Raw genomic sequence first — 26,408 nt, 5'->3', positions numbered from 1 at the left:
GCCGTAACGGTTGCTGATACGAAAAAATGCATACGACCTCACACGACCGTAATGAGAAAATCGTAAAAACATGCTCTCCAAGGGATAGGGGTAGTTTCCGCAGGGATGTTGCAATAATCATATTATATATATTTATGAAAACCCTATTGATGAAGTATATGTCCATATGGGTCAAAAAGTAAAAGAAAAATTTTTCAACCGCCCTTTATTTATTTTTTTTTAGCTACAGGGGTTGCATCAAGAAGTCGCTTTTGGTGTCCATGCATGGGTAATAAGAACATGTACAAAATGTTATATGAAGCATTTTAATAAAGGGCATGGTGTGTGAAGGATTCCCAGAAAATCACTATCTTTATTAATTCTCCCTTTTTTTGGGGTGGCTCCGGAAAAAAATGGGGGTGCATTATAGAAATTTGTAAATAACACCAGTACATGTATAATCGTTAAATTTTTTTTTACTCTAGCATAGGCGGTTCAGATGGTATAGAAAGGGGTTTTTTAAAATATAACACCCTGTAGTTAAAAATGGGCAATTGCCCTTAAATGAAACCTACACCAAAAAATCAGCCACTTATTTGTGATTAATTTCCCCAGGGTTTCTTCTTAATTTTCATTACAGTTAGGGAAAAATATTTTATTTTAAAAACATCTTTTTTAAAAATTTGTCAAATTTGTGGCGCCACCCCCGCTAAACGGTGGGTGATACGACATATGCTGTCGGGAAACAAACAGTAGGAAATGTAGTCCTCTTTATTTTACTATTAAGTAAATTTTTTGCAAAACGTACAGGAAGGGATACGTTTCACAAAAACCACAGATTACCCCTTTTAAGGGGATAAAAAGGGGGTTCCGGGGCGAAATTTTTTAAGAAAAAGTTAGTCTCATAATAAACATCCCTTGATATACGAGAAAAAAAATAAAACCGGACTTGTGTCCATTTTGCGAGGTTCAACCTCTGTTTCCTACACTAATATTCGACATATTTATTCTACAGCTCCCAATTACTTAATTAACCAGGTTTGTTCAATTTTAAACACCCGAGTTTTCCCCTAAAACCACCCTTTTAGGGGGGGAGAAGGAAAGAATTTACCAGACTCTTACTTACAAGTATTGTCTGATGCATGCAAGGGCAAATTTGATATCTGAAGGTATTATAGGATTTGGTGAGCTCTTAAAAAGCTCCTTGGTGAGCCCTTTGGTGAGCCCTGAGCCCTTAAAAACCTGTGGGCCGTAAAACCCACACTCTTGGACCAAAATGGACAGTTGATATACGGATTGACGGGTCTTTTCCTAAACTTTAAAATGGGATTTGGCCCATTTTTCAATTAAATCAGGGTATCAGAATCGAAAACTGGGGTCTAGGACATTTCGGCGTCGCCGTTTCGGCGTGGCCATTTCGGCGTGGCCGTTTGGGCGTAGAGCCGTTTCGGCGTAGGCCGTTTCGGCGTCGGCCATTTCGGCGTCAGAGATTTTATTTTAGTTGACTAAATACCTACATTGGAGTCTATTAGTAAGACATTAGATTATACCTACGTTACTTTTTTAGAAATTTAAGAGGCTCTTGATTTATATCTATACCACACTAAAAAAATATATTAAATGTTATTTTTTCCAACTTTTGTAAATGTAAGCTATTTAATTGCACATAATTAATTAAAAAATTAATATATTATATATATTATATATTATACAGTACAATTTTCAAAGGAGGAAGACCTAACCCTTCGGTCCAAACCTAACTTTCGGGTATTATTTTACATCTTCTAAAATTAAAATGTCGAAAATTGTTCTCCTGACTCTACATTTTTTGTTAAAGAAAATTTCAGACTATCATACATTAACAACTATTTTTTTTCTCTCTCACTTTGCCAAAGTATCTGTCGCCGAATCAGCCGGCGCCGAATCGGCGGGCGCCGAATCGGCGGGCGCCGAACCGGCAGGCGCCGAAATGGCCGACGCCGAAACGGCCTACGCCGAAACGGCCTACGCCGAAACGGCTCTACGCCCAAACGGCCACGCCGAAATGGCCACGCCGAAACGGCGACGCCGAAACGTCCCATTCCGCGAAAACTGCGCGTACGCATGTAGAAAGGTTGTGCGCCACTGGCGAGAAATGCCGTTCTCTGAGATTAAGAATTAGATAAAAAATTACCTTTGCTTCAACTAATTGGAACACATCTTCCTTATTTATTTGCAATTGAGGAATCAAAAGATAAACGTCAGTTTTAATTGGAGATGGTCCAAAATTTCCGAGTGTAAACATATGGTGGAGTATAACCTCGCTCTCTCCTTCTTCGGGGCTTTCATCATTGTATTCAAAATCTTCTGGATCAGATTTACTAAAAAAGAAAAAATGTGTATTGATTATATAAATACCGGGTGGACTAAAAGTGAGTTAAGCGTTTTGTATATTAATAAAAGCAAAAATAACTGAAGTAAAAAAAAGTTTATTGCTTATTGTAAATAAGTATGTACAAAGAAGTGCATGCTTTACATTTTATGTTCAAAATATAAACCACCTTCATCGATCAATACATTTTTTGGCAACTCTTATACACAGTGAAACAAGTCTTTCTGCAGACTTCCAAGTTGGCACGGAGAATTTCAAATTGACAAAAACTTTATCTTTAAGTACTCTCCACAAGGCAAAATCACAGGGCGTCAAATCTGGCGAACGCGCAGGCCATTCAATTATGTTTCTTCTTCCTATCTAATCGCTAAACTGGTCATTTAGAAACTCACGAACTTGCAACCTGTAATGAGGCAGTGCACCGTCTTGCTGAAAATATCGAATACCTTGTGACTGTGGATAATTTGCAAGGCCCTTCACAGAGCATGATATATTTTCTTAGAGACGCCGCAAACTTGCGCATGACTTTTTTTGATAGCGTTAAATGACTTTTGGTCCACCCGGTATATAAAACAACTATGTATTTTTCTTTGTCTTCTTGCGATTGTAATCGAAGGAAAACATATATGTAAAACGTTGTAATTAATATTAGATATATGCTTTACCATCCAGTCTTAAAAGTCGAGTACTGAACATAGGCCTCTGCTTCGTCTTTCCAACCTCATCTATCTTGCTCCGCTCTCATCCAGTTTATATTTAACCTTCTTAAATCATCAATCGTTCCTTTGTATCCATTCCAATAGTCTCTGTCCAATGCCCATATGTCATTCTAGCTATGTATCCTGCTCATCTCCATTTTAGTCTGGCCATCCTTTGGATGAAGTGAGTCACCTTAGTTCTTCTCCAGATTTCTTTCTAATTATTTGCCACCAATACTGAATGTTATGGTTGCATACTAAATTTGTCGGTATTTTTGTTTTTGAGATGTCTATCTTTAAAGTTAATATTTTCTGTAGCCACAACAAGTTCCAGTACAATCCCCATTGCCACTTGCCATTCCTCTATCCTCAGCTACGATGACCAAATCATCGGTGAAACGTAAATTTTTTTAGATATTCTCAATCTATTTTCTAGAGTCCTCTTCTAGTCTCATTGTCTAACACACCGCTCTATCTTTAGACGATTACTATTAGTACGTACCCAGCAAACAGGCCGACGTGTTAATGACGTTAATTTTGGGTACATTTGTCATCAATATACGTAAATTGCTTACGTAAATTTCACGTGAAAATTTGGTTGGAATGTCACATAGAAAATACGTCTTTGAATTACGTGAATCACTCGTCTTCAATAGACGTGTTATTTACCTTAAATAATAACAAAATGTTTCGGGAAATTCACGTTGCAAATACGTGTTGATTAACGTATCTTTTAGGGTACGTGTATATTAGTTTTCACGTGAAAGAGACGTCCTCGGTTCACGTAAATAATTCGACTCTAATTAACTTATGAATCACGTAATTATTATCCTCATATAATATGATATAAATAAAACAAGCATATTATAAAGTATTAACAATGTATTTATTTAGTAGAATTTAGAGACTTTAAAAATATTTGTCTTGTAATAATAATTATTATTATTCAAGATAAGACACCAAAAATGGTACCCACCTAAAGACACATTAAAAAATATACAAACACAAGTCAATTTTTATTTCGAGGAGCACACTTGTTTTTCCTAATTGCATTATCGACACTTCAACCCCCGAGCAGTGAGGTAAACATTAATACGAAAGATATTATAAATAAACCCGCCTAAAATAAAACGAGGGAAAGAAATCTCTTCACGTTTCACTTTTTGTTGTGAGAAGCTGATATTAGAGGTTATGATCATCGATTATAAATAATCGATTATTTTTAAATTAAAGTTAAACTATTCTACTTACTTTAAATTAGTTTCACATATTTTCCTTTCTCTTTTATTTTTAAATTTCTTCTACTATTAACTAATTGGTCTTACTAAAAATCTATTTCAACCAACTATGTTATGTTAGTCACGTGATGTTATTTAAAGGATGAGATAATAATACCGTTGTAAAATTTTGTTTTCCAAAATATTTCTCAAAATTTAACCAAAGGAAGTTATTTCTCTTTCGTAATTATTACGTGAAATAAACGTACCTTTGCGATGTAACCGATATTCACAACTATGTATTATAAAAAACATGTACTGTATTCGTAATTATGATTTTATATTATCCTAATGTCAAATATGTATAAATAAAAGAAGCACTACTATATACGTGAATGAGTTGGCACTGAAATACATTTTTTTTTCGTCATAAATCACCGAGTTACGTATTCGTTGAAATTTGCCGTAAATTTAACGTAATCATCACGTAACTGGGCTCAAGTATGTTTGCTGGGTAGTTTGACAGTGGTTGTTGCCTGCAGGTATATAGTGTATAATAGTTTATTATACAATAGTAATCTATACTTACCCTTCGATATATGGATTATTTTGTACAATAATATTGAATTTTACCAGGTCTTTATTTTCAATGTTTTCTCCCAAACATTTTATTTCAAAGGAAATGTCAAATTCCAGTGTAGTTGGATCAATTTCATGTACATCAAAATTTATCTGTAAAAGGGTTTATTATATACAGGGTGGTTAATCTTACTCGCCTCGGTGTCTGTACGGAAAACCACTTAATATTAAAAAAAATCCTTCACAGAAATATACAGGGCCATTAATACTACAATCGAAAAATAATGTGAATTATACTGGGTGCTCCAAAAAAGAGTGGTATATCAAAGTTATATTTTTTCTTATGGAATGCCCTATATCTGATGACATTATTCAATTGACCTTAAAAAATAAACTATACTTTCATAAGGGTTCCCTAATCCTAAATACAGGGTGTTTTGATTTATTTCGATTTTTATAAAAATGTAAGGTTTTAGAGAAAGATAAATATCTACGAATTTAAGAATCAGTAATAAATTCTTTCTTGGATTTTAATAATAGATTATTTAGCATACTTAAACAGATGCTTATTGCAACAAAGTTTCTTACATGGTGGTCAAAATATGAGATTGTTCTATTAAAAAATTCAAGCTGTAATACCTTACTTATTTTAAATGGAACACCCTGTATCTTACTAGTCTATCGCGTAGAAAATTTACTTAGCTTTCGATTTGTATTTAAGTTTCCTGTACCTATCTTTTTGCAGGGTGGTCAAAATATTAGATTTTTCTATTAACAAATTCAAGCTGTAATAACTTGCTTATTTTAAATGGAACACCCTGTACCTTACTAGTCTATCGCGTAGAAAATTTATTTAGCTTTCAATTCTCTTTAGGGTTTCCTATACCTATCTCCCTCCATTTTTTAAATATTTAAAGATTCCCTAATTTGGTAGATTTAAAAATTAGAATTAAGTACCTATGTCGTGGTTATGTACAACATATCACCAACACCGGCAATATACTTGGACAAGATACTATCATTAATAAAATTTTCATTGTTATCATGTAATCACACAGAGTGTTGTATTATTTTAGTTGATTTTGACTACCATGTGACACTGAATAATATGTTTATATTAAACTGCATACCCTATATTAGATGACGTATTCTGGAAGATATTTAAATTGAATTTCATTCCGTATAAGTATTTTCCATATCTTAAACCGACGGTTATAAGGTAAATTTAAGAACACCACTTTTTGTTTGAATCTTTGAATCGCAATTACAAACAATTATTATGAACGAAATACTATGACGAAAACGAGCCTACTGTACAAAAATAAGTAAAAATGGGTATTTACAGAATAACATGTGTATTAAGAAATGGAATTGAAGAGATTTTAAATACATATCTTCCATTATAAAGAATACAATATCGAGTATGTTATTTAAAATAAGAACACTCTCTGTGATTAAATGATAAAAATGTGAATTTTATTAACGAAAGTATCTTGACTAAGATATTTAAGTATGTTGCCGGTGTTGGTGATGTGTTGTACATAACCACGACATAAGTACTTAATTCTAATTTTTAAAGCTTACAAATTAGGAAATCTTTAAATATTTGAAAAATGAAGGGGGATAGGTATAGGAAAACCTAATAAGAGTTGAAAGCTAAGTAAATTTTCTACGCGATAGACTAGTAAGATACAGGGTGTTCCATTTAAAATAAGTAAGTTATTACAGCTTGAATTTGTTAATAGAACAATCTAATATTTTGACCAGCCTGTAAAAAGATAGGTATAGGAAACCCTAATATAAATTGAAAGCCAAGTAAATTTTCTACGCGATAGACTAGCAAGATACAGGGTGTTCCATTTAAAATAAGTAAGTTATTACAGCTTGAATTTGTTAATAGAACAATCTCATATTTTGACCATCCTGTAAGAAAATTTGTTGCAGTAAGCATTTCTTTAAGTATCCTAAATAGTATATTATTAAGATCCAAGAAAGAATTTGTTGCCGATTCTTAGATTGGTAGATATTTATTTTTTTCTAAAACCTTACATTTTCATAAAAATCGAAATAAATCAAAACACCGTGTATTTAGGTATAGGGAACCCCTATGAAAGTATAGCTTATTTTTTAAGGTAAATTCAGTAATGTTATCAGATATGGGGCATTCCATAAGAAAAAATATAACTGTGATATACCACTCTTTTTTGGAGCACCCTGTATAATTCACATTATTTTTAGATTATAGTATTAAAGGCCCTGTATATTTCTGTGAAGAAATTTTTTTTAATATCATGTATTTTTCCGAACAGAGACCGAGGCGAATAAGATGAACCACCCTGTATATAAATGAATAACATGTTTTTATAAATTTAAATTACAGTAATAACTTTTACATAATATCAAGTTGAATTAAATAAAAAGAAAATTTCTAGCAAATTGAAAAATGCAGATCTTTTGACTAGTATACAAAATAGGAAACAAGCTGAAACATAAAATGTATAACAGTACAACCCTCTTAATCTATTCGCTACAGATAACGTACCAGCGAGTTATACGGTTACTTCAGCTAAGTGCCGTTCAAAAAAATGACTCCTAACCGAGTTCTATTCGCTTTGATCGGCATCGAATTGGATAACCATTCCTCTGTTATTTAGCTTTAAAAAATTTTGAACTGATTTTCAATTCTTAGGTACCAGACGAGGAAATGGAGAAATAAACCTACCAAATTTGTGCCAGTAGAATATTGCTACACATAATAAATTGCGAGACTGAAAACTTTTCTACAACGAGAAATACCCCAAAAGCAAACTGGATTTACCAAAGATAGAGGTATTCAAGAACATCTTCTGAACATAATGAGACAAAAATAACAAAAAATTCTAAGGAATTCAATATCCCACTATACATCTATTTTATAGATTATCGCAACGCATTCGACAGTGTCAAATGGCAACACTTGTAGCAGTTACTAAAAGAGGTAGGTATACCACAACATTTATTACATAAATTAAGTCATATTTTATGAACACAAAACTGGAAAGGTTAGAAAAGTTCCAGTTAGTTACTGAAAAAGAAAAAAAATTCTTGACATACTATCAAAGAATTCTATTCAGAACAAGATGTCAGACAAGGATATATACTGCCTCCACAATTCATCATCATTCTCTTTGCCTTATCCCTACGCGGGGTCGGCTTCCCTAATTGCATTTCTACACACAATTCTATCTTGGGTCATATCAATGTTAATCCCCTTTACCAACATGTCCTGCCTTATCGTCTCCCCCCAGATCTTCTTTGGTCTTCCTCTCCTACTCCTTCCAGGAATCTGCTATTCAGCTATTCTTCGTATTGGGTGATTAACGTCTCGACGTTGAACATGACCAAACCATCTTAACCTATGCTCTCTCATTTTGGCATTAATTGATGCCACACCTAGACTTCCCCTAATATACTCATTTCTAATTTTATTCTTCCTTGTCACTCCACTCATCCATCTAAGCATTCTCATTTCCGCCACATGCATTCGTTGTTCCTCTTTTTTTTTAACTGCCCAAAATTCAGTTCCGCACATCATAGCCGGCCTTATATCTGTTTTATAAAATTTTCCCTTCAACTTCATTGGAATTTTCCTGTCACACAGCACACCACTCGCTTCCTTCCACTTCATCCATCCAGCCCTAATTCTACTGCATGCATCTCCATATATTTATCCATTACTCTGTAATACCGATCCTAGGTACTTAAAACTATTGATTTTCACAATCGTTTCACCATCCAAAGATACCGTTTTATTTGTAGTAACTCCATCTTTTAATGAACATTACAAATACTCTGTTTTTGTCCTACTAAGTTTTAAACCTTTTTCCTCCAGAGCCTGTCTCCACTGTTCCAGTTTTTGTTCTACGTCTCTTTCACTATTTTCTATTAACACTACATCATCAGCATACATTAGGCACCATGGAATGCTACCCTGTAGTTTCGATGTTATCTGGTCCAAAACTAATGATAATAAATAAGGACTAAACACCGAACCTTGGTGCAATCCTACTTTCACCTGAAAATCAGTCTCTTCCACACCTGTCCTAACACTAGTCGTTACTCCCTTATACATATCTCTCGCAATCTTTACATATTCGCCAGGGACTCCTTTCTTATTGAGTGCCCACCACAGAATCTCTCGAGGAACTCTATCATATGCTTTTTCTAGATCAATGAATACCATATGAGCGTTGGTCTCTTTATTCCTGTATTTTTCCATCAGTTGCCTTACAATGAAAATTGCATCTGTTGTTGATCTTCCCTGCATAAAGCTAAATTGATTATCGGATATTTTGGTTTCTTCGCGTATCCGTCTGTCAATTACTCTCTCCCATATTTTCATGGTGTGGCTAAGAAGTTTTATAGCCCTGTAGTTTGTACATTGTTGTATGTCTCCCTTGTTTTTGTAGACAGGTACTAATATACTGCTTCTCCATTCGTCTGGCATTTGTCCAACTTCCATGATTCTATTAAATAGACCTGCTAGCCAACTTGTTCCTGTCTCTCCCAATGCTCTCCATACGTCCCCAGGAATACCGTCTGGTCCGACTGCTTTTCCTTTCTTTATTTTTTGAAGCGCTTGAGCTACTTCCTCGTTTGTTATTCTGGTAACCATCGCTGTTACTGTCTCCGTTAACTCCACAGGCTGTCTGTCAAATTCTTCATTTGATAAACTGTCAAAATACTTTCTCCATCTTTTTCGACATCCTTTTCGTGAATTAGTATTTTAATATTTTCATCTCGGATAAATCTAATCTGATTAAAATCCCCTGCTTTTTTTGCTCTCTGCTTGGCTATTTTATATATCTTTGCTTCGCCTTCCCTGGTATCAAGTTGATCGTATAGGTTTGAATATCCTTCTGCTTTAGCTTTTGCTACTGCTACTTTCGCTTCCTTTTTAGCGACCATATAGTTTTGAAGATCTATGTCCGATCTGGTTTCTTGCCAATTTTTATATAATTTTCCCTTCTCTTTTATTTTTCCTTGTACTTCATTTGACCACCACCAAGTCTCTTTGTTCTCAAACTTCTTTCCTGACGTTTTCCCAAGTATTTCAATAGCCGTCTCTCTAATAATATTGGCCATTTTTCTCCAAATTGTGTTAGGGCTTCCTTTCATGTTCCAACATATTTTTTCTACTATTCTTTTCCTGAATAGACCTGCTTTCTCATCTTTTAGCATACTGCCTCCACAATTATTTAACATATATAGGGAGCATATTTATTATAAGAGGAACGCTTGAAGGATGGGGAAAAACATCTCAATAAACGGCAGAAAAATAGACAATCTACGTTTTGCAGATGATACAATCTTTCTTGCAAATAGTTAAGAAGATTTAGTTGATATTGGGTCGGCAGATAAACATGTCAAAGACAAAGAATATGATAGTGAGTAGACTACATATCCACACATAACCACGATTGACCGGTTTAGTGTTGTAAGCTCGTACCTCGTACTTATTTCTAAGATCATTTATCACAAGCATAGGGTCACTACAGGAAGAAATAAAACTTAGATGTGATCTAGCAGAAGTTGCCGTAGTAAATATGAAAAGACTTTAAATTTCACGAACTCTAAAAATGAGGTTGATCAACTGCTTAATATTTCCACTACTGGCATATGGATGTGAATCTTGGATCCTAAAACAAGCGAAAAGAAGAAACATAGACGCCACTAGAAATTAGGGATGGGACCAGTTTTTTTTACTTCGCCATAACCAATTTTACCTGTTGTTTTTTTGTCTCGATTATAACCGGTTTCTTCTTTTTAAAGTAAAAACCTAATGTTTTTACGGTGATTAGGATTAGGTTAGGTATTATTTTGGATCCCAATCATAATTATTATTGTATTGACGATTTTTCTAATTTTATAAAATTGTATTTGTTATTGTTATGTATATCTTTTTCGTGACTCTATGTTAAGCTTTGTCCATAAAATTGTATAATTTTCAGTGACAATAAAGCATATTTCTATTCTATTCTATTATTCTCAAGTAATTATTCCAAATAAAACCATAATTCAAATTTTATTTTATAAATACAGAAGCAAACTGAAAGTGCATACTCACATCAGCCAGAAACAATTAAGTTTTATTATATTATTTCGTTGAAAAGGTATTTGTAATCATAATATTTACATAAGAAGTGATCTGCTTGAAGTAGACGCAAACATTATCTATTTTTCACACTTGACTCTTGACATTGAAAGTGGGTGAATGACTTTTCTGATAACCAAAAATAATGTTCTGACTACGAATATCGAATTACCGATTACGAAAACGAATCTCCAAGGATTTACCTACGTTTTTAAAACGATACACCCATACAGGAAGTATTAAATTAGTTAAAATGTACCTATTATACAAATATACAAACGTGTTAAAAAAAATAGATGATAAATTTTTTTGATGGTAGTAAAAATAGAAGATAAATTGCATTATCCAATTTATTTTTAAGTAAAATATTTATGTTGATATTATTTTTTTTTAAATCCCATTTGAAAAAGTCTGGGAAATTTTTTATAGGTTGAAATGGTTGGGTTAAATTGTATATCATTGCAATATGTATATATTAATCTTACGCTATATTATATTTAATAATAATCAATAAATATATAATAATAATAAAATAATAAATAAATATAATATATAATAGAATAAGATGGTTTTATTAAAAATTGTGTTTTATTTATATTGATATTGATGTTCTTTCTATAGTACTAATTGAAGAGTACAGGGGAAAAACAAGGAATGTCACATGTTTTACATATTGAGATAAACACCAATAAAGGTTCAATTCTTATGTTATCTAAAAACTACTTAGGAGATTCTTAGCAGAATTCTAGCAATTATTGGTCTATAATCTTAATATAATATTAATCTATATATTACGTTATTAATTTAATAATGCACCAAAAAACAGCTAACATTCCTTATTTTTGTCCAGTGACGTGCGGACAATCCTGGTCCTTCGCCTGGATACAAATTCTTAAAAAATTTATATTGACTGATCTTTCTGGTTATTGTTCTGAATCGATAGTCCAGTCGATAGTACTCAGTTTTTGCTACCACATGGCGAGAAAAGCCAAAATTCATGAAAAAGTGACATTCCTTGTTTTTCCCCTGTACTCTTCAATTTTGATCATATTGATATCGAGTATCGAGTCGAGTGGATTATCGCAAACTAAAGTGCATTGTAAATGTAACATTGTAACCTGTTGGATTAAAAAACCAAAAACCGGTTTTTTTGGCCGGTTATAACCGCCAGGTTAAACCGTAAGCAGAAAAAACCGGTATAACCGAAAACCGGTGTTTTCTCAAAAACCGCCATCCCTACTAGAAATGTTGTCTTGGAGAGGAATGTCGCTCCACGAATTACGTGGACCGACTACGGGACAAATAACTCAATCAACGAAAATCACGAACAAGTTGGAACTCGATAAGTCTTATCGATGGATCAGCCAAATCACAGGAATATGCAACAGATGTATGAGTAAGTTAAAACCAATGACTAGAGATCTTTGGAGACAGACAATACATTCATGACATCACAATGACCACTACACTCCCTCTGGGGGCCAGCACTGAGGGGAGAGAGAGAGAGAGAGAGAGAGAGAGAGAGAGAGAGAGAGAGAGAGAGAGAGAGAGAGAGAGAGAGAGAGAGAGAGAGAGAGAGAGAGAGAGAGAGTACGATGGCTAAATAAGAGAAGATAAAAATGGAAGCATGAAGAGAACCAATAGGCTCTCAAGAAGACTCTATAAAAGATGGCGAGACAGCATTAAGATTGCACAGCAGACCTAAAACCTCATAAAAGCAAAATAAGATGACTAATTTTGTCCTAATTATGAGTAAAGTATTTACCTGTTTTTCCGCTGAAACATTTAGTCTCGAAACGAATGGACAAATATATGTTGAATTTTCTAACGTACATTTTCTTTGTTGGCTAAGCTCAAGTTCTTTGGGTACTTCCATATAAAGCTTGCACTGATATCCGGGTTCGCCAACATTTTCGGCATTTACGTTAACACTAACTGATTTAGTTGAACCCAAAATAATGTCCTTTCTACAAAGTAGCAGGTTGTTATTTAATCATCAAATATAAAATATATTAAAAGCTGACAGCCACAGATTTTAGAGCTGTGTATTATTGGAGGCATAAATAATAGAAACAAACATTTTATAATAACACTAGGGAAAAATTCTAAAAAAAACTACTCAGTTTGACTTTTGAACTGTTTTATAGGTACCTAATCAGGCTTGCTGTGTTTAAAACTGTAATCGGTTGTTCTCTACCCCGCTAAATTTTTTCCTCTACCCGACAATATAGCATGGATCATATTATGATGCTTATCATTTTGGCATTAATATTCGTTGATAGAGGGGATTTACTTAGCAAGAGTTGAATCAGAATTTTTGCATCGTTTTATAACATCGTAGATGAAACATGGGTGCATCACTTTATAGACCATGGGACCATGGGTTTTGGCCCATGTCCAAAAATGGATGGGTCGTATGAACCACCAGGTGACGTATATAGGACGATATAAGAGCATAAAATATTAAGATTCAGCACTATGCCGTCACTTGTAAGCAGTCCAACTGAGTGCTAGTGAGAGTTCAAAAGTGCAGGTAGAGTGGGTACATTTTGGTCATATATTTTTGTACGGCATTTTTACCATCGATAGATCCATGAAAAATAATAAGAAAGCGCGCAGTGCCGTAAAAAATTGGTGAGCCACAAAGTTGGTAAATTTTTTGACTTTCTGAAAATTTCCAGAGTAAATTTGGTTATTTCATTCTCTACGGCATGAGTTTAATACTGTTTCAATACAACTTCTAATCCATTATTCCGCAATGCCGTACAAGAATCATGCGACAAGGGGAAAAATTGAGGGTTGCAATCCTCTCTCTTTCCGTGGTCCGGGGACCACATATAATTAAAATTACATAAAATTAATTTATTTTGAAAGCATTTTATGCATAGGTAACAATATTTTACATGCCGTACATTTTCGTTGGTCCAAAAGTTTGTAGAAAAAAAAAAGCTCAAGGAAAAATCCATAGAATGAAATGTAAAAAAAAAATCCATATAACGAAATGTAAGGTGAAATTTATGACGATATTTTTTTAATACGGTATTTAGTTCATTTGTACTTAATGCAATAATTTATAAAAATTTAGTGCCGTACAAATCTGAAATTTCATATTGATAAAAAAGTAATAAAAATTTCAGTTCTCGTAAGTAAGGTCTCGTTTTATGTGGTGGATACGTTCTTCAGAAAACTGCATATAAAAAAATCGCATAAAAAAAGACTTTACTTGCATCGAAAAAGTAGGGATACGGTCCGTGATTTCCTAAAATCACATAAAATGGTGGACGTTTGTCCACCAAAAATTGTGTCTTTGATGTTTTTTTGTCTTCATTGGGCCAAATAAAATCTTAAAGAAGAAATTAAAAACGCAGACTAACGATATTGAGATTGCAAAAACCTCTTCTAATGGAACATAAAACTTTACGACACTTAATTAAATGTTTTAATCCAGAAATCAAAATGTGCTGTTTATTATACTGCAACTTAAAATCAGCAACATTTAAATTTAATTTCAAAACAATATACCTTTCAATGCGAAATTCAGATTGATATAATAGATGCATGGTACATCATGTAACAAGTGGAATACCCGAATTGCAAACTCTTAGGCTACTGGATGGGAATAGTTAATATTAATTATACTAATTGTTAATAATAGATATTTTTGAATGAAATACCAACCGCATAACTTCAAAACCGCATAAAAATAATCCGCGTAAAAAGAGACCTTACTGTATTAAAAAAATATAATTTACATATTTATCGCTTAAGGAGCAACGTTCTCTTACGACGTTTAGCATTTGTAGGCATATCTTCTATAACAGGGGTCACCAATTAGCGGACCGCGGTCCGCATCCGGACCGTGAGCTAATTTTGTGCGGACCGTCAATAAATTCAGAATATACCTAGTGTTTGGCAATTTTGAAAATGTTTGGCCATGAAATTGTGTACTATGTTTGGCTCAACTTATGTGTGCGAAGCCGCTTTATCAAGAATGAACTTTATTAAAAATCGGTAGAGATCTCACTTAACAGATAAATATCTCAACTCCCTAATGAGACTCAGTTGCACTAAACTCACTCCAAACTTCAGACAGGTTGTACATAAAAAAATTTCATTTTTCTATCTGATAATTTGATTTTGTAAAGAGTTTTCCCCCTTATTGTTATACTTACTAATCATCAATTTTGAAATTAGGTAAGCTGTAATATAAAATTGTCATGTGCATTTTTTTATATTCATTTCCTCTCTACTATATGTTACGTAGGAGTACTTTTCAGATGTGCAGTTAATTAAAATAATTTTCAAATTTAATATGTTTGCAACAAACACCTTGCATTGAAATTAATGTAGAAAAGATAATATGTTAATTAGCATTTTGCACTATGATTATTTATTTTAACTTCCTCAGTTTCCTTTTTACAAAATTGAAGATGTCTAAAAACTTCATTAGCATTCAAAATATACATTCCTAATTTTTAAAATATTTTCAGTAAAAAATTACAATACTGCTATTTTCAAAATATAGTGATAATAACATCAAAACAATACACAATGAATTTATATTTTATTTATTGTACCAGGAAAACTTACAGAAAAATATACAGTAACCAAAAAACAATCAGATATAATTTGTTTTCCTTTTCATATTAGTCCATATGTGAGGCCACTTTGGTATGAAAAATGTTTCTGACTCGATTTCTTTGCGGATTCCTGTTCAAAAATGTACCCTTTAAACAAATCAGAAGGGTGCCAGGCGAAACAATTTTTTAAGCAAATTCAAAATTACTTTTTTGCCTCCAAGAATGTATTTTTAGGTTTCTTGGGTAATTATAAACAATAAAGGTCTCTTGTCATATTTCTGAAAGGTTGATAGTTTTTGAGTTATAAGCGATTTAAAATCTGAAAAATGCCGAAAATATGCATTTGCGATGCTTGAAAACTCATAAGTTTTAATAAAATGACAGATTTTTTTTATTTAAGATGACCTTAAAAACGTTAAAAACATATTTTCGCAGACAAAAAAGGTGATGTGTTGAATTTGTTAAAAAAAATATTAACGAATTTCTGCCCAAAAATTTCGCCTGGCACTCTTCTGATTTGTTTATAGGGGATATTTTTTAACAAGAATCCACATATAAACCGAATCAGAACATTCAGACACAGGTAGCATAAATCCGGACCCCGGAAGTGTCATAGGTTTTCAAAACGGACCCTCAGAGAAACTAATTGGTGACCCCTGTCCTATAATACTGTACTGTGTGCTAAGTAGTCGTTTTCTAGTAGTATTTTTTTTAAATGGTTGTTTTATTTATTTGCATCATTATAATGAAACAAATCAATTATATACATGTATCAATAATGTTTGAAGTATATATTAAACCAAACAGTATACAAAACTGATGATACTGGGATTTACAGTTTAAATTATTGGATATTATATACCTACACACCCTTTCACTTCAGTTAGACGTCATAATGATTTTATCATATTATCAATAATTGTTCTCTTCAAAAATATGTTAATACGGTATATGTTAATACCGTGCAGTGTCAAATTAATGACCATAAAGTACTACACCTTTAACCCGGCACCTGCCACGTGGCTTTGCAAGGCGCCAATTGCCACGTGGGGTGCTCACAGCACCCCTTAAAAATTTTCTGTGATCTACCTGTTTAAAAAACAAAATAATGCGTTGAGTAACACAAGAATATAAAAAACATGTTTTATTAACTTATTAGCCACTTGTATGTATACACCGTTCTTAGGCGTCAACGCCCTTCGGTAGGGATCTATGGAGGAGTATCACCAAGCCGGAAGCCCTTATCCCTTCCCGTACCGCTCCTCCATAGGTCGATCAGACGCCAGTTTATTCCAGACCAAGCCGTAGACTCTATTGAGTTTTATACTACGGCGTTGGCCTTTTATAAATTTCATGACCTAGCTGAGGCTCGAACCAGCGACCGCAAATCGCAAATCCACTAAACTTGTCGATCGACTGAGCCCCAGCTAACTGGACCGTCAAGACCGACCATTATTAACACAAGAATATAAAAAACATGTTTTATTAACTTATTAGCCACTTATATGTTATAAAAGTTAAAAAATAAAATGAAAAAGATGTTATAAGCAAATTAGCAAGGACCAAGCCATAATAAATGAAGTCAAGTAAAATGTCTAAAAAAATTAAGATTTAGTGAGTATAGAGTCTATATTAATAATTTAAATCAGTTATTTCAATAAAAAATGTAAATTTGACCTGTTTATCAAAAATAAAAAAGAATTTAAAACTTAAAGTGCCAGATGATGACACCCCAACTCGACTTTAGAGCTATAAGTTCAGAATGACACTAAATAACCACTTAAAACACTAACACATATATGCTGTATAATATTATAGAAAGCTACTATGACGCACAGCTCGGTTACCAAACTTGAAATACCAAATATTTGATAAAAATGTGTTATGGGGTGCTGGTAGCACCCCACGTGGCAGGTGCCGGGTTAAAATGGTAGCGTCATTTTCATCAGCCTTAAAGGTATGGTCTGCATTAAAATGTACTACATCATTTTTTGCTAACTTATTTATCTTAATACTATTTCAAACAAAGGATCAATGTAGAAAATTGCTATATTTTATTAATCTATGAATATTTAAACTTTTGCAATAATTCAAAAAATTTCTGTTTTTGTATTTCTCTATAATTTTTTTTAGAACAGTTTCTTTTGAACGGCAATACTATATAACAATTGTATTTTACAATATCATGTTAAAAACAAAGTTGCCGTACAGAGTCAAATGATTTTTTTAGCTTTACAAAACAAATATACCATGAAATTAACATAATTATTAATATACATTCAAATGAACAATAATTTTTTAAAGGCATTATTTTTAATAGTTATTTTGAGTGTTAGATAATGTTTTGGAACCGAAGCCGTACTTTTTCAAATCACCCCCCGGACCACGGAAATAGAGGGGATTGCAACCCTCAATTTTTCCCCTTGTCGCATGATTGTTGTACGGCGCTGCGGAATAATGGATTAGAAGTTGTATTGAAACAGTATGAAATTGATGCCGTACAGAATGAAATGACCAAATTTACCCTGGAAATTGTCAGAAAATCAAAAAAGTTTACTAACTTTGTGGCTCACCATTTTTGTACGGCACTGGGCGCTTTCTTATTATTTTGTCATGGATCTATCGATGGTAAAAATGCCGTACAAAAATACAGGGTGTCCCGGAAAATAGTGCGTTCCTTAAAGGTATAGGTAGAAGGCACCATGTAGAACAAAAAACTCTTATAACATTTTTTTCTAAATTCAACCGTTTGACCAAAAAACTATAAAACATTTTGCAATGAAAATTCAAATCTGGCAACTCTGTGAAGTACAAAAATCTAAACGTAAATAGTCCCATGTTTAGTAAACAGATAATTTGGAACAATCCTGTTTAGTGTCAACGCCGAAAATGTTTTTAAATCGTGTGTTCATGAGTAATATTATGATATTATGTTGTTTATTTATGGCAGATCAATAAATGGAGAGGCTTAATACCTACTAAAATTCTTTCAAAATGTTTTGCTGGAATTTCTCGTCGTACGAGTGCATGTTTCTCTATGAATTCATGTGTTCGCAAAAGTGGTGGTTCAGTTAAAATATGTGTTTTCATCTTAAAATATGTAAGTATAATTCGTTTAAAATTATGCCATATTTCAACTACATTTTAAAAAAAATTATAGTCAACAAAAATAGTAAGTATTAGGCAGTGGCGGTTTCTCCATAAGTGCACATGTGCACGTGAACCCCCAAAATTATTTTCACACCAACATTCATATATGTAATATTTATCACTCTATAAATAACATTTTAATCTAACTATACAGTAATTGAAATTCGAAATAAAAGATCCAAGGAGTTTATAAGTATCTAATAGGTAACATTTAATTATTTTTATTCTATTTCAAAGGAGAAAGTTCACGGATGCGAGGCCTTAGACAGAACCCCGCGTTCACCGCTCTCACAGTGGTTCCTACCCCGATGACTTTTCATACACAAAATACAACTCACCACCCACCCCGCTACCCGCTATATCCCACAAGTTTAGATGGCCACAGGATCACAAGTTGGATGTGATCTTATGGCATGATCTTTGGTGTTTCAACGTGCACAGCACACGTATGTTTAAATTTTGCTTTCATGAAGTTCGAATTTCGGAACTATATTAAGAATGGAAGGATTTGTGGACGTAAATGTTAGCGTGGAATATTTAAAATCAATTAAATTTTTTCATTATATTTAGAAGAAAAATTAAAAATGCCGAAACCAAATTTGTTAATTAAGAATGTACCAAAGTTCAAACGTTGGGATTATAAATGATTATTTAAAATGGAGATTTGTGTAAAAACTTACAAATTGTGTAGGTGTGAAGCACATATTTGGAGAAGAGGAAGCATAATGAATAAAATAGAAGATACGATTTTAACTATCCAGTTGGAATTCCAGATTGGAATTCTCCAATTATGTACTTATTACGATGCCAGTGACAACTGCAGAAACAGAACGATGTCTCTCTGCATTGAAACGTATCAAAACATTCCTTAGAATAGCTATGGGCCAGGATCGATTAACTGCACTCGCAATGTTTTCAATAAAAAAAAAATGATTCAAGAAATTAAAAATTTTACTGAATTTGTTTGTGAATAATGTATCTAAAAAATAACAGGCGACTGACTTTCGTTACAAAACTTGCTTGTAACATTTAAACACTAAATTATAATTTAAGTCAATAAAATACATCATTTATTGTAATTTTTAATAAGGTCCTTTGATTTTTACAATTTGAAGACACTCAAAAACCTTTACCTACGGAAATATGGTCTCAAGGTCTTTTTATATGTTAACATTATGTGTGCACCCCCAATATTTTACACCAGGCGCCGCCACTGGTATTAGGTTGGATTATTTTAAATACTGTAAGACACAAACGAGTTCTTATTCACCAGTGCGTAACATGTTGCCAGATTATTTAATTTTCTGAAGATTAAAATTCAGGTATATGGAAACCAATGTAATCTTTTTTTTTGAAACGGTTAACTTTAGAAAAAAATGGTATAGGACTTTTTTGTTCTAAATTGTGTATTCTATCCATACCTTAAAGGAACGCACTATTTTCCGGGACACCCTGTATATGACCAAAATGTACCCACTCTACCTGCACTATTGAATTCTCAGCAGCACTCAGTTGGACTGCTTACAAGTGACGGCATAGTGCTGAATCTTAGTATTTTATGCTCTTATATCGTCCTATATACGTCACCTGGTGGTTCATATGACCCATCCATTTTTGGACATGGGCCTGTAGTCTATTACCCCCAACACAAAATCAATCAAACGAGTAGGTCATGACGTCGGTTTTTTGGGATACGCGTAGGATAATGTTCCTTAGCTATCTTGAAAAGAAAAGAATAAATGTTAAATCCGAGTATTATGCGAACATATTGCAACGTTTTAGCGAATACATCAAGCAAAAACAGCCAAATTTGGGCAAGAAGAAAATATTGTTTTATCAAGACAATCAGCCCTATTCTGTAACTTTTAACAAATCGAATAGAAATGACCAAGTCGAATCGTAATTACCCGAAATCGGAGTGTTTGATATCTATCGCGTCATTTTTGTGTTTGGATTGGTATTCCGTAACTAATATCGTAATCAGTTTAAATCGAAATCTCTGACTTCTATTTCACGGGTTTCTGAGGTGGTGGCAACCTCGCATGAACCAGCGAAATTAGTGTTCTGTGACCTGTTTGTTCTGGATCTAAATTTGAAATATGACACCGTTGCCATATCCTAAATGTTTTTATACTTTTTCGTACTATCCTCAAGTTTTGAAAAGTAAAGAAAATATTGGTGTAAATACTGGATGCAAAAAGCTCAAAAGAGGATAAATGGTTTTAAATTAAAGTTAATTAAAATTGATACAAAAAAGAAGATAAACTGATAAATAAAAAGATAAGTGAAGATAAGAAGTATAAATGCTTTTAAATCAAAGATATTTAAATTGATGTTATTCATTCATTATTATTAATAAATTATGTAAAATCGATATTACTATTAATATGCAATCTTTAAGATTCGATTTAGTCCAGAAAGCCACTGCGCATCCGCTAGGAAAAATATTCTAATTCGGATTTTTTGCACAATCTTACACAAAAAGGACCCCTTTTAACAAATTTGCATGTTGCCAGGACTAAAATTTGGTCAAAAATTTTTTAATCGTTTTTTTTGTATTTTTCCTAAAATTATTTTTTTGCATGGAACAAAATTTTAGGTTTTTTGGATCATTCCAAACAGAAAAGGTCTTTAGTAACTTTCCTCTAAAGTTGATAGTTTTTGAAATATAAGCGATTAAAAATTGAAAAATTGCGAAATCGGCCATTTTTAACCCTCAAAAACTATGTGAAAAACTGAAAATTTGAATGTTGCCAAGGCAGGTAGATATTCTTTAAACATTGATTGATGAAATCCCGAATAGTTTTTTGCAATACAATATCAAAAACCCCTTTGTTTTTTAATTGCCAATCAAGCGTGCGCAAAACTATTTTCCACCGTTGCATGTGTATGCAGTATGGTGCAAATGAAAGGAATAAATTCGTTATTTCGTAAACAGGCGACATTAAGGAAAAATCCCGAAACAGGTCGATTTTTATTTTTAAGTTAAGATATTGTGACATATATGATATACTAGTGACGTCATCCATCTGGGCGTTATGACGTAATCGATGATTTTTTTAAATCAGAATAGGAGTCGTGTGTTAGCTCATTCGAATGGTTCTTCAATTCTCTATTCAGTAATATAAACATTTACATAATTATTTATACAGGGTGTCCAATAATTTAATTTTTTTATCAATTTGCCAAATTATTTAATTTAATAAAAATTTTTTGGACACCCTGTGTAAACAATTATGTACATGTTTATATTACTGAATAGAGAATTGAAGAACCTTTCAAATGAGCCAGCACACGACCCGTATTCTCATTTAAAAAAATAATCGATTACGTCATCACGCCCAGATGGATAACGTCACTAGTATACCATATCAGGGATTTTTCCTTAAAGTCGCCGGTTTACGAAATAACGAATTTATTCCTTTCATTTGCACCATACTGCATACGTGCATACACATGCAACGGTGGAAAATAGTGTCGCGCACGCTTGATTGGCAATTAGAAAACAAAGGGGTTTTTGATAATGTATTGCAAAAAACTCTTCGGGATTTCATCAATCGATGTTTAAAGAATATCTATTTGAATGTTGCTTGGCAACATTCAAATTTTTAGTTTTTCACATAGTTTTTGAGGGTTAAAAATGGACGATTTCGCAATTTTTCAATTTTTAATCGCTTATATGTCAAAAACTATCAACTTTAGAGAAAAGTCACTAAAGACCTTTTCTGTTTGGAATGATCCAAAAAGCCTAAAAAAAAAGTGTTCCATGCAAAAAAATAATTTTAGGAAAAAAAAAACGTTTAAAAAATTTTTGACCCACTTTTGGTCCTGGCAACATGCAAATTTGTTAAAAGGGGTCCTTTTTGAGTAAGATTGTGCAAAAACTCCGAATTAGAACATTTTTCCTAGCGGATGCGCAGTGGCTTTCTGGACTAATTCCAGCTGAAATAACTGCTAAACAACTTTTCCAAAATGGCATCTTTTCTATAATTTGTTCAGACTATGAGCGTTGACTAATAAATATACAAGTATACTGGTATAATATATTTATCAACTAACGCATAAGAAGTCTATCGTATGCTATTCTTGTGCATTATACCATTCATTGAAATTGTACAAGAAATAAGCGAACACAATATGGCAACATTGTGAATGGGAAACATTCAGATGCCAAATAGCAAATAAATAAGGTTAGGTCCAATTATTCATACTCGTACAACATGTCTAAATGAAATATATAATTCTCTAAACAAATAACACCACAGACTAAAAATTAAGCAGTTAAAAAAAGGTACAAATACTATAAATAATTATAAATAAGTAGGAATCAATTATTTGTATATATAAAATAAAAACGTCAAAACAAAACAAAATGCGCTTGCGTCAACCACAATTCTGATAATCGAAATCTCATCTCGACAGGGTAAATGCTGTAGAGATTCCGAAGTAGTTATGGAATACGGATTTAGACTATTTCTATTCGACTTGGCCACTTCTATTCGATTTTACTGACTTCTATCATCGAAATGAGTTACATTAGAATAGGCATGGCTATCAGCTCACAGATATATTCTTACAATGCGGGTGACAAACGCACCCATGATCACGGCAATTGCCGTACATAGTCTATATCATTGAACCGTGTTCCATTAAGCTGGTCGTCCACTGGAAACGTAGTTACGCAACTACGTAGCGCAGGTATGGTTCTTTTCATGAGCATTTTTCAGTGCGTCACAAATGATAGAAAAAAAGCTTAGTCCGTGATAAATACACATTTATGACATTTATTCTAACATGACATTTTAGTAAAATCTGACAGTTGTCACATTTTATTTGCAATTTGGTATAAAAACAAATCAATTTTGTTTATTGCATTTATAAAATGGTATTTTCTTTGATTTGTATAGTCTTATAAATTGTACAGATTACAGTTTTTTTATATATAATAATATAATATTATTTACAATTATATTATTAGCGCCATCTATTGACAACTAGATTCAATGTTATAAATGTCACCGACGAAATGTAATCAGCGACGTGCGTTTCTTTCTGTCCCATACAATTTAATGCGTTAGAGAGAAATCGAAAAACTGTGACGCACTGAAAAAGGCTCATGAAAAGAACCATAGCGCGTATACGCCCGTATTCACAACTTCACACGACACACAATTTCAAGTAGTGGTACTTTTTATACTTTGACGTAAGTTAAAAAACTTTGTACATAGACACCTTTTTGGTCATTAGTTTAAGTTTTTATTGTAGTATTAGCTCTGAAGATGGCATTTTTGCCGAAAGCCCGTAGCTAAGGAAATTAAATATATTTACACACTTTAATATACTTCTATTCACTTCCTTCATTCATTCAAACTGTACAAAATTTATTAGTCTTTCAACATGTCTTTTAAATCTATTTTACACTTTATTCACAAAGCACACTTTCTTCCAATGATGACAGTCGCGAACTAAGTAGTATATAATCGCCTGCAGTGGATGATAATACCAGTCGCTCAGTCTCATGATCGCACATACACGAACGTATACGCGCTACCTGCGAGTCGGCCGACTACGCCTCCAATGTACGACCAGCCTTACCGACAAACAATAGGAGAGCTCGCTTCGATCCAAGCCGGCTCTAAATTGAGGGTTCAGTCCTAGCCCAAGGTTCGTAGATTACAGTTCACCAAGAATAGCTGAAAGTCTGAAATTCTAACTGCCTGCGCGAACAATGAAGTGAGAACGCACTCGGAAGGAAAAAGATAGCCTGTACGCGCGGGTGAACTTTAAAATATAGGTACAATCGGAGACACAAATATAGAAACGTAAAGTTTGAATAGTTTCTAATAGGTCCCGTACACAATTATTATTACTGTCATTACTTTTCTTCAGTATATTTGTAGTATTTTTTTACAAAGTGAGATGTAATAAAATAGATCCAACAAAAACCGCTTGTGTTGCTATAAATTATGGCATTATAAACCAAAAATTATATTTTTATATTGACTATTTATACTTTATATTACCATTATATTGACCAAAAGGTTTCGGAGAAAAAGGGCGTAAGCAGTAGGGTAATAAAGTAGTAATAAAATCGTCTATTGCAATACTAAATAGAAATTAGATGTTCGGTCCCGGTGAAGCATAAATATGGTGTCTTTGTATCAGTACCTTTTGTTAAAAGAGATATTTATAACCTTTCTCGTATTCATTTCCATAGCATTTGTCGTCATCGTTTTATTCAGTCCACACAAACTTTTCACTAATTTAAAATCAAAACTGACATTTTTTTCGGCGACATATTGCTTCATAGAAGCCCATACTAACTCTATAGGATTCAAATCCGGATAATATCTTGGGTAACCGTAAAACTGAATGTCCTTTATCCTCGAGTATTTTGTCAATTTCATAGGTTTTAAACAGAGGTTTGTGTAATTTTATAATGTATAATTCGAATTTCAACATGTCATCTGTAAAGGAAATATTTCGCGTTGTCAGCCACTGCTGCATTTGTGCTTTCCTGGAAGACATAGTTGGACATTTCTCAGTTTGTAACGGTGCATTATCAATCACTAAAACGCTGTGCGGGGGCAAATTTGGTATCAGTTTATCCTGAAGCCACTTTTTGTAATTGTCGTAGTTCATTGTATCATGATAATCTCCTGTTTTTATAGTAGGTTTGTAGCGCAGATAAGCGTTTTTAACAAAACCACTTTCACCTCCAGCATGCACTCTCACAAGCATCTGTCCTTTAGATACTGGTTTTTGTATGCCCTTGTTTGAACTATCAGACCAGCTCTTTTGGTAGGTATGAGATGAATGGACGTATGTTTCATCCATGTATATAATTGGGCGATTTGCGTTCCTGTAACGTTTCATACTACGTAAGAAATTCAGTCTAAGATGTTGAATATTGGGCATTTCCATTAATAATTTTCTATTAGTTCTGGTTTTTCGCCAACGAAATCCCATCTTTCTAATTACTGTTCGTAGGCTTTCTATGGAACCTGAGTAGTGGTACTCCTCTGCAAATGTTCTGTGTATGCGTTTTACAGTTGGGACTTGTTTTTGTGTTATACAAAAATCCATTATATAACGTCGAAGACGCCCTATATCAAAATCGTCCAAGCACGTTTTTGAAGCGCTTTGTTTTCTCTTTTTGTTTGGAGTTACAAATGAGGAATATTCGCCATCTTCAATTAATTGCATTTCCCGAGCAATTTTTTGAACGCTGCTTAAACTAACACCTGTTGCCAATACCACACGTTCCTGCACTTTTTTCAAATCTCTACACGGTTCATTGTTTTTCGCTTCATTTATCATAAAATGAATCACGTTTGCTATCACTTCCCGTGTCTGATTATTTAAAACTTTTGCCTTCAGATTCGATTTAAACAAAATTTGCAAATTTTAAATTGATTCTCCTTTGCGGTTCGTACTTACAAAAAATGTTTCGCAGACTGTACCGACTTGTTCACGTTACAAACGGTAGATTTTAAGTGAACGCTCAGTGCGAGATCCGTCGGATGACGAATGCGCATCATGGGCGTGGTTATTTTCAGACTTTCAGCTATTCTTGGTGAACTGTACAAATTTTGAGGGAAATAACGCTATTTAATGCTACGTTGATTCCCGTCTTTAGCTTTTATTTTTATTTTCTATTACATGATATTTATTTCTCTTGGCGTGCCACGCTACGTTCCA

At 33.2% G+C, this 26,408-nt stretch overlaps 1 protein-coding gene across 1 annotated transcript in view; it reads right to left on the bottom strand.

Annotated features, from left to right (window-relative positions):
- LOC114331577 (integrin alpha-V) overlaps positions 1-26,408 on the bottom strand; it is a 145,622-nt gene that overhangs the window by 19,935 nt on the left and 99,279 nt on the right. The window contains exons 14-16 of the mRNA XM_050651436.1: positions 12,743-12,944; positions 4,855-4,997; positions 2,153-2,339 (exon numbers count right to left, since the gene is read on the bottom strand). Of these exons, the coding sequence (XP_050507393.1) occupies positions 2,153-2,339; positions 4,855-4,997; positions 12,743-12,944 (532 nt within the window). The remainder of the gene's footprint in view (positions 1-2,152; positions 2,340-4,854; positions 4,998-12,742; positions 12,945-26,408) is intronic.

This window comes from Diabrotica virgifera, chromosome 5 (assembly GCF_917563875.1).
Source record: "Diabrotica virgifera virgifera chromosome 5, PGI_DIABVI_V3a".
Taxonomy (NCBI): domain Eukaryota; kingdom Metazoa; phylum Arthropoda; class Insecta; order Coleoptera; family Chrysomelidae; genus Diabrotica; species Diabrotica virgifera.
This window is presented reverse-complemented; position numbering and strand designations above follow the sequence as displayed.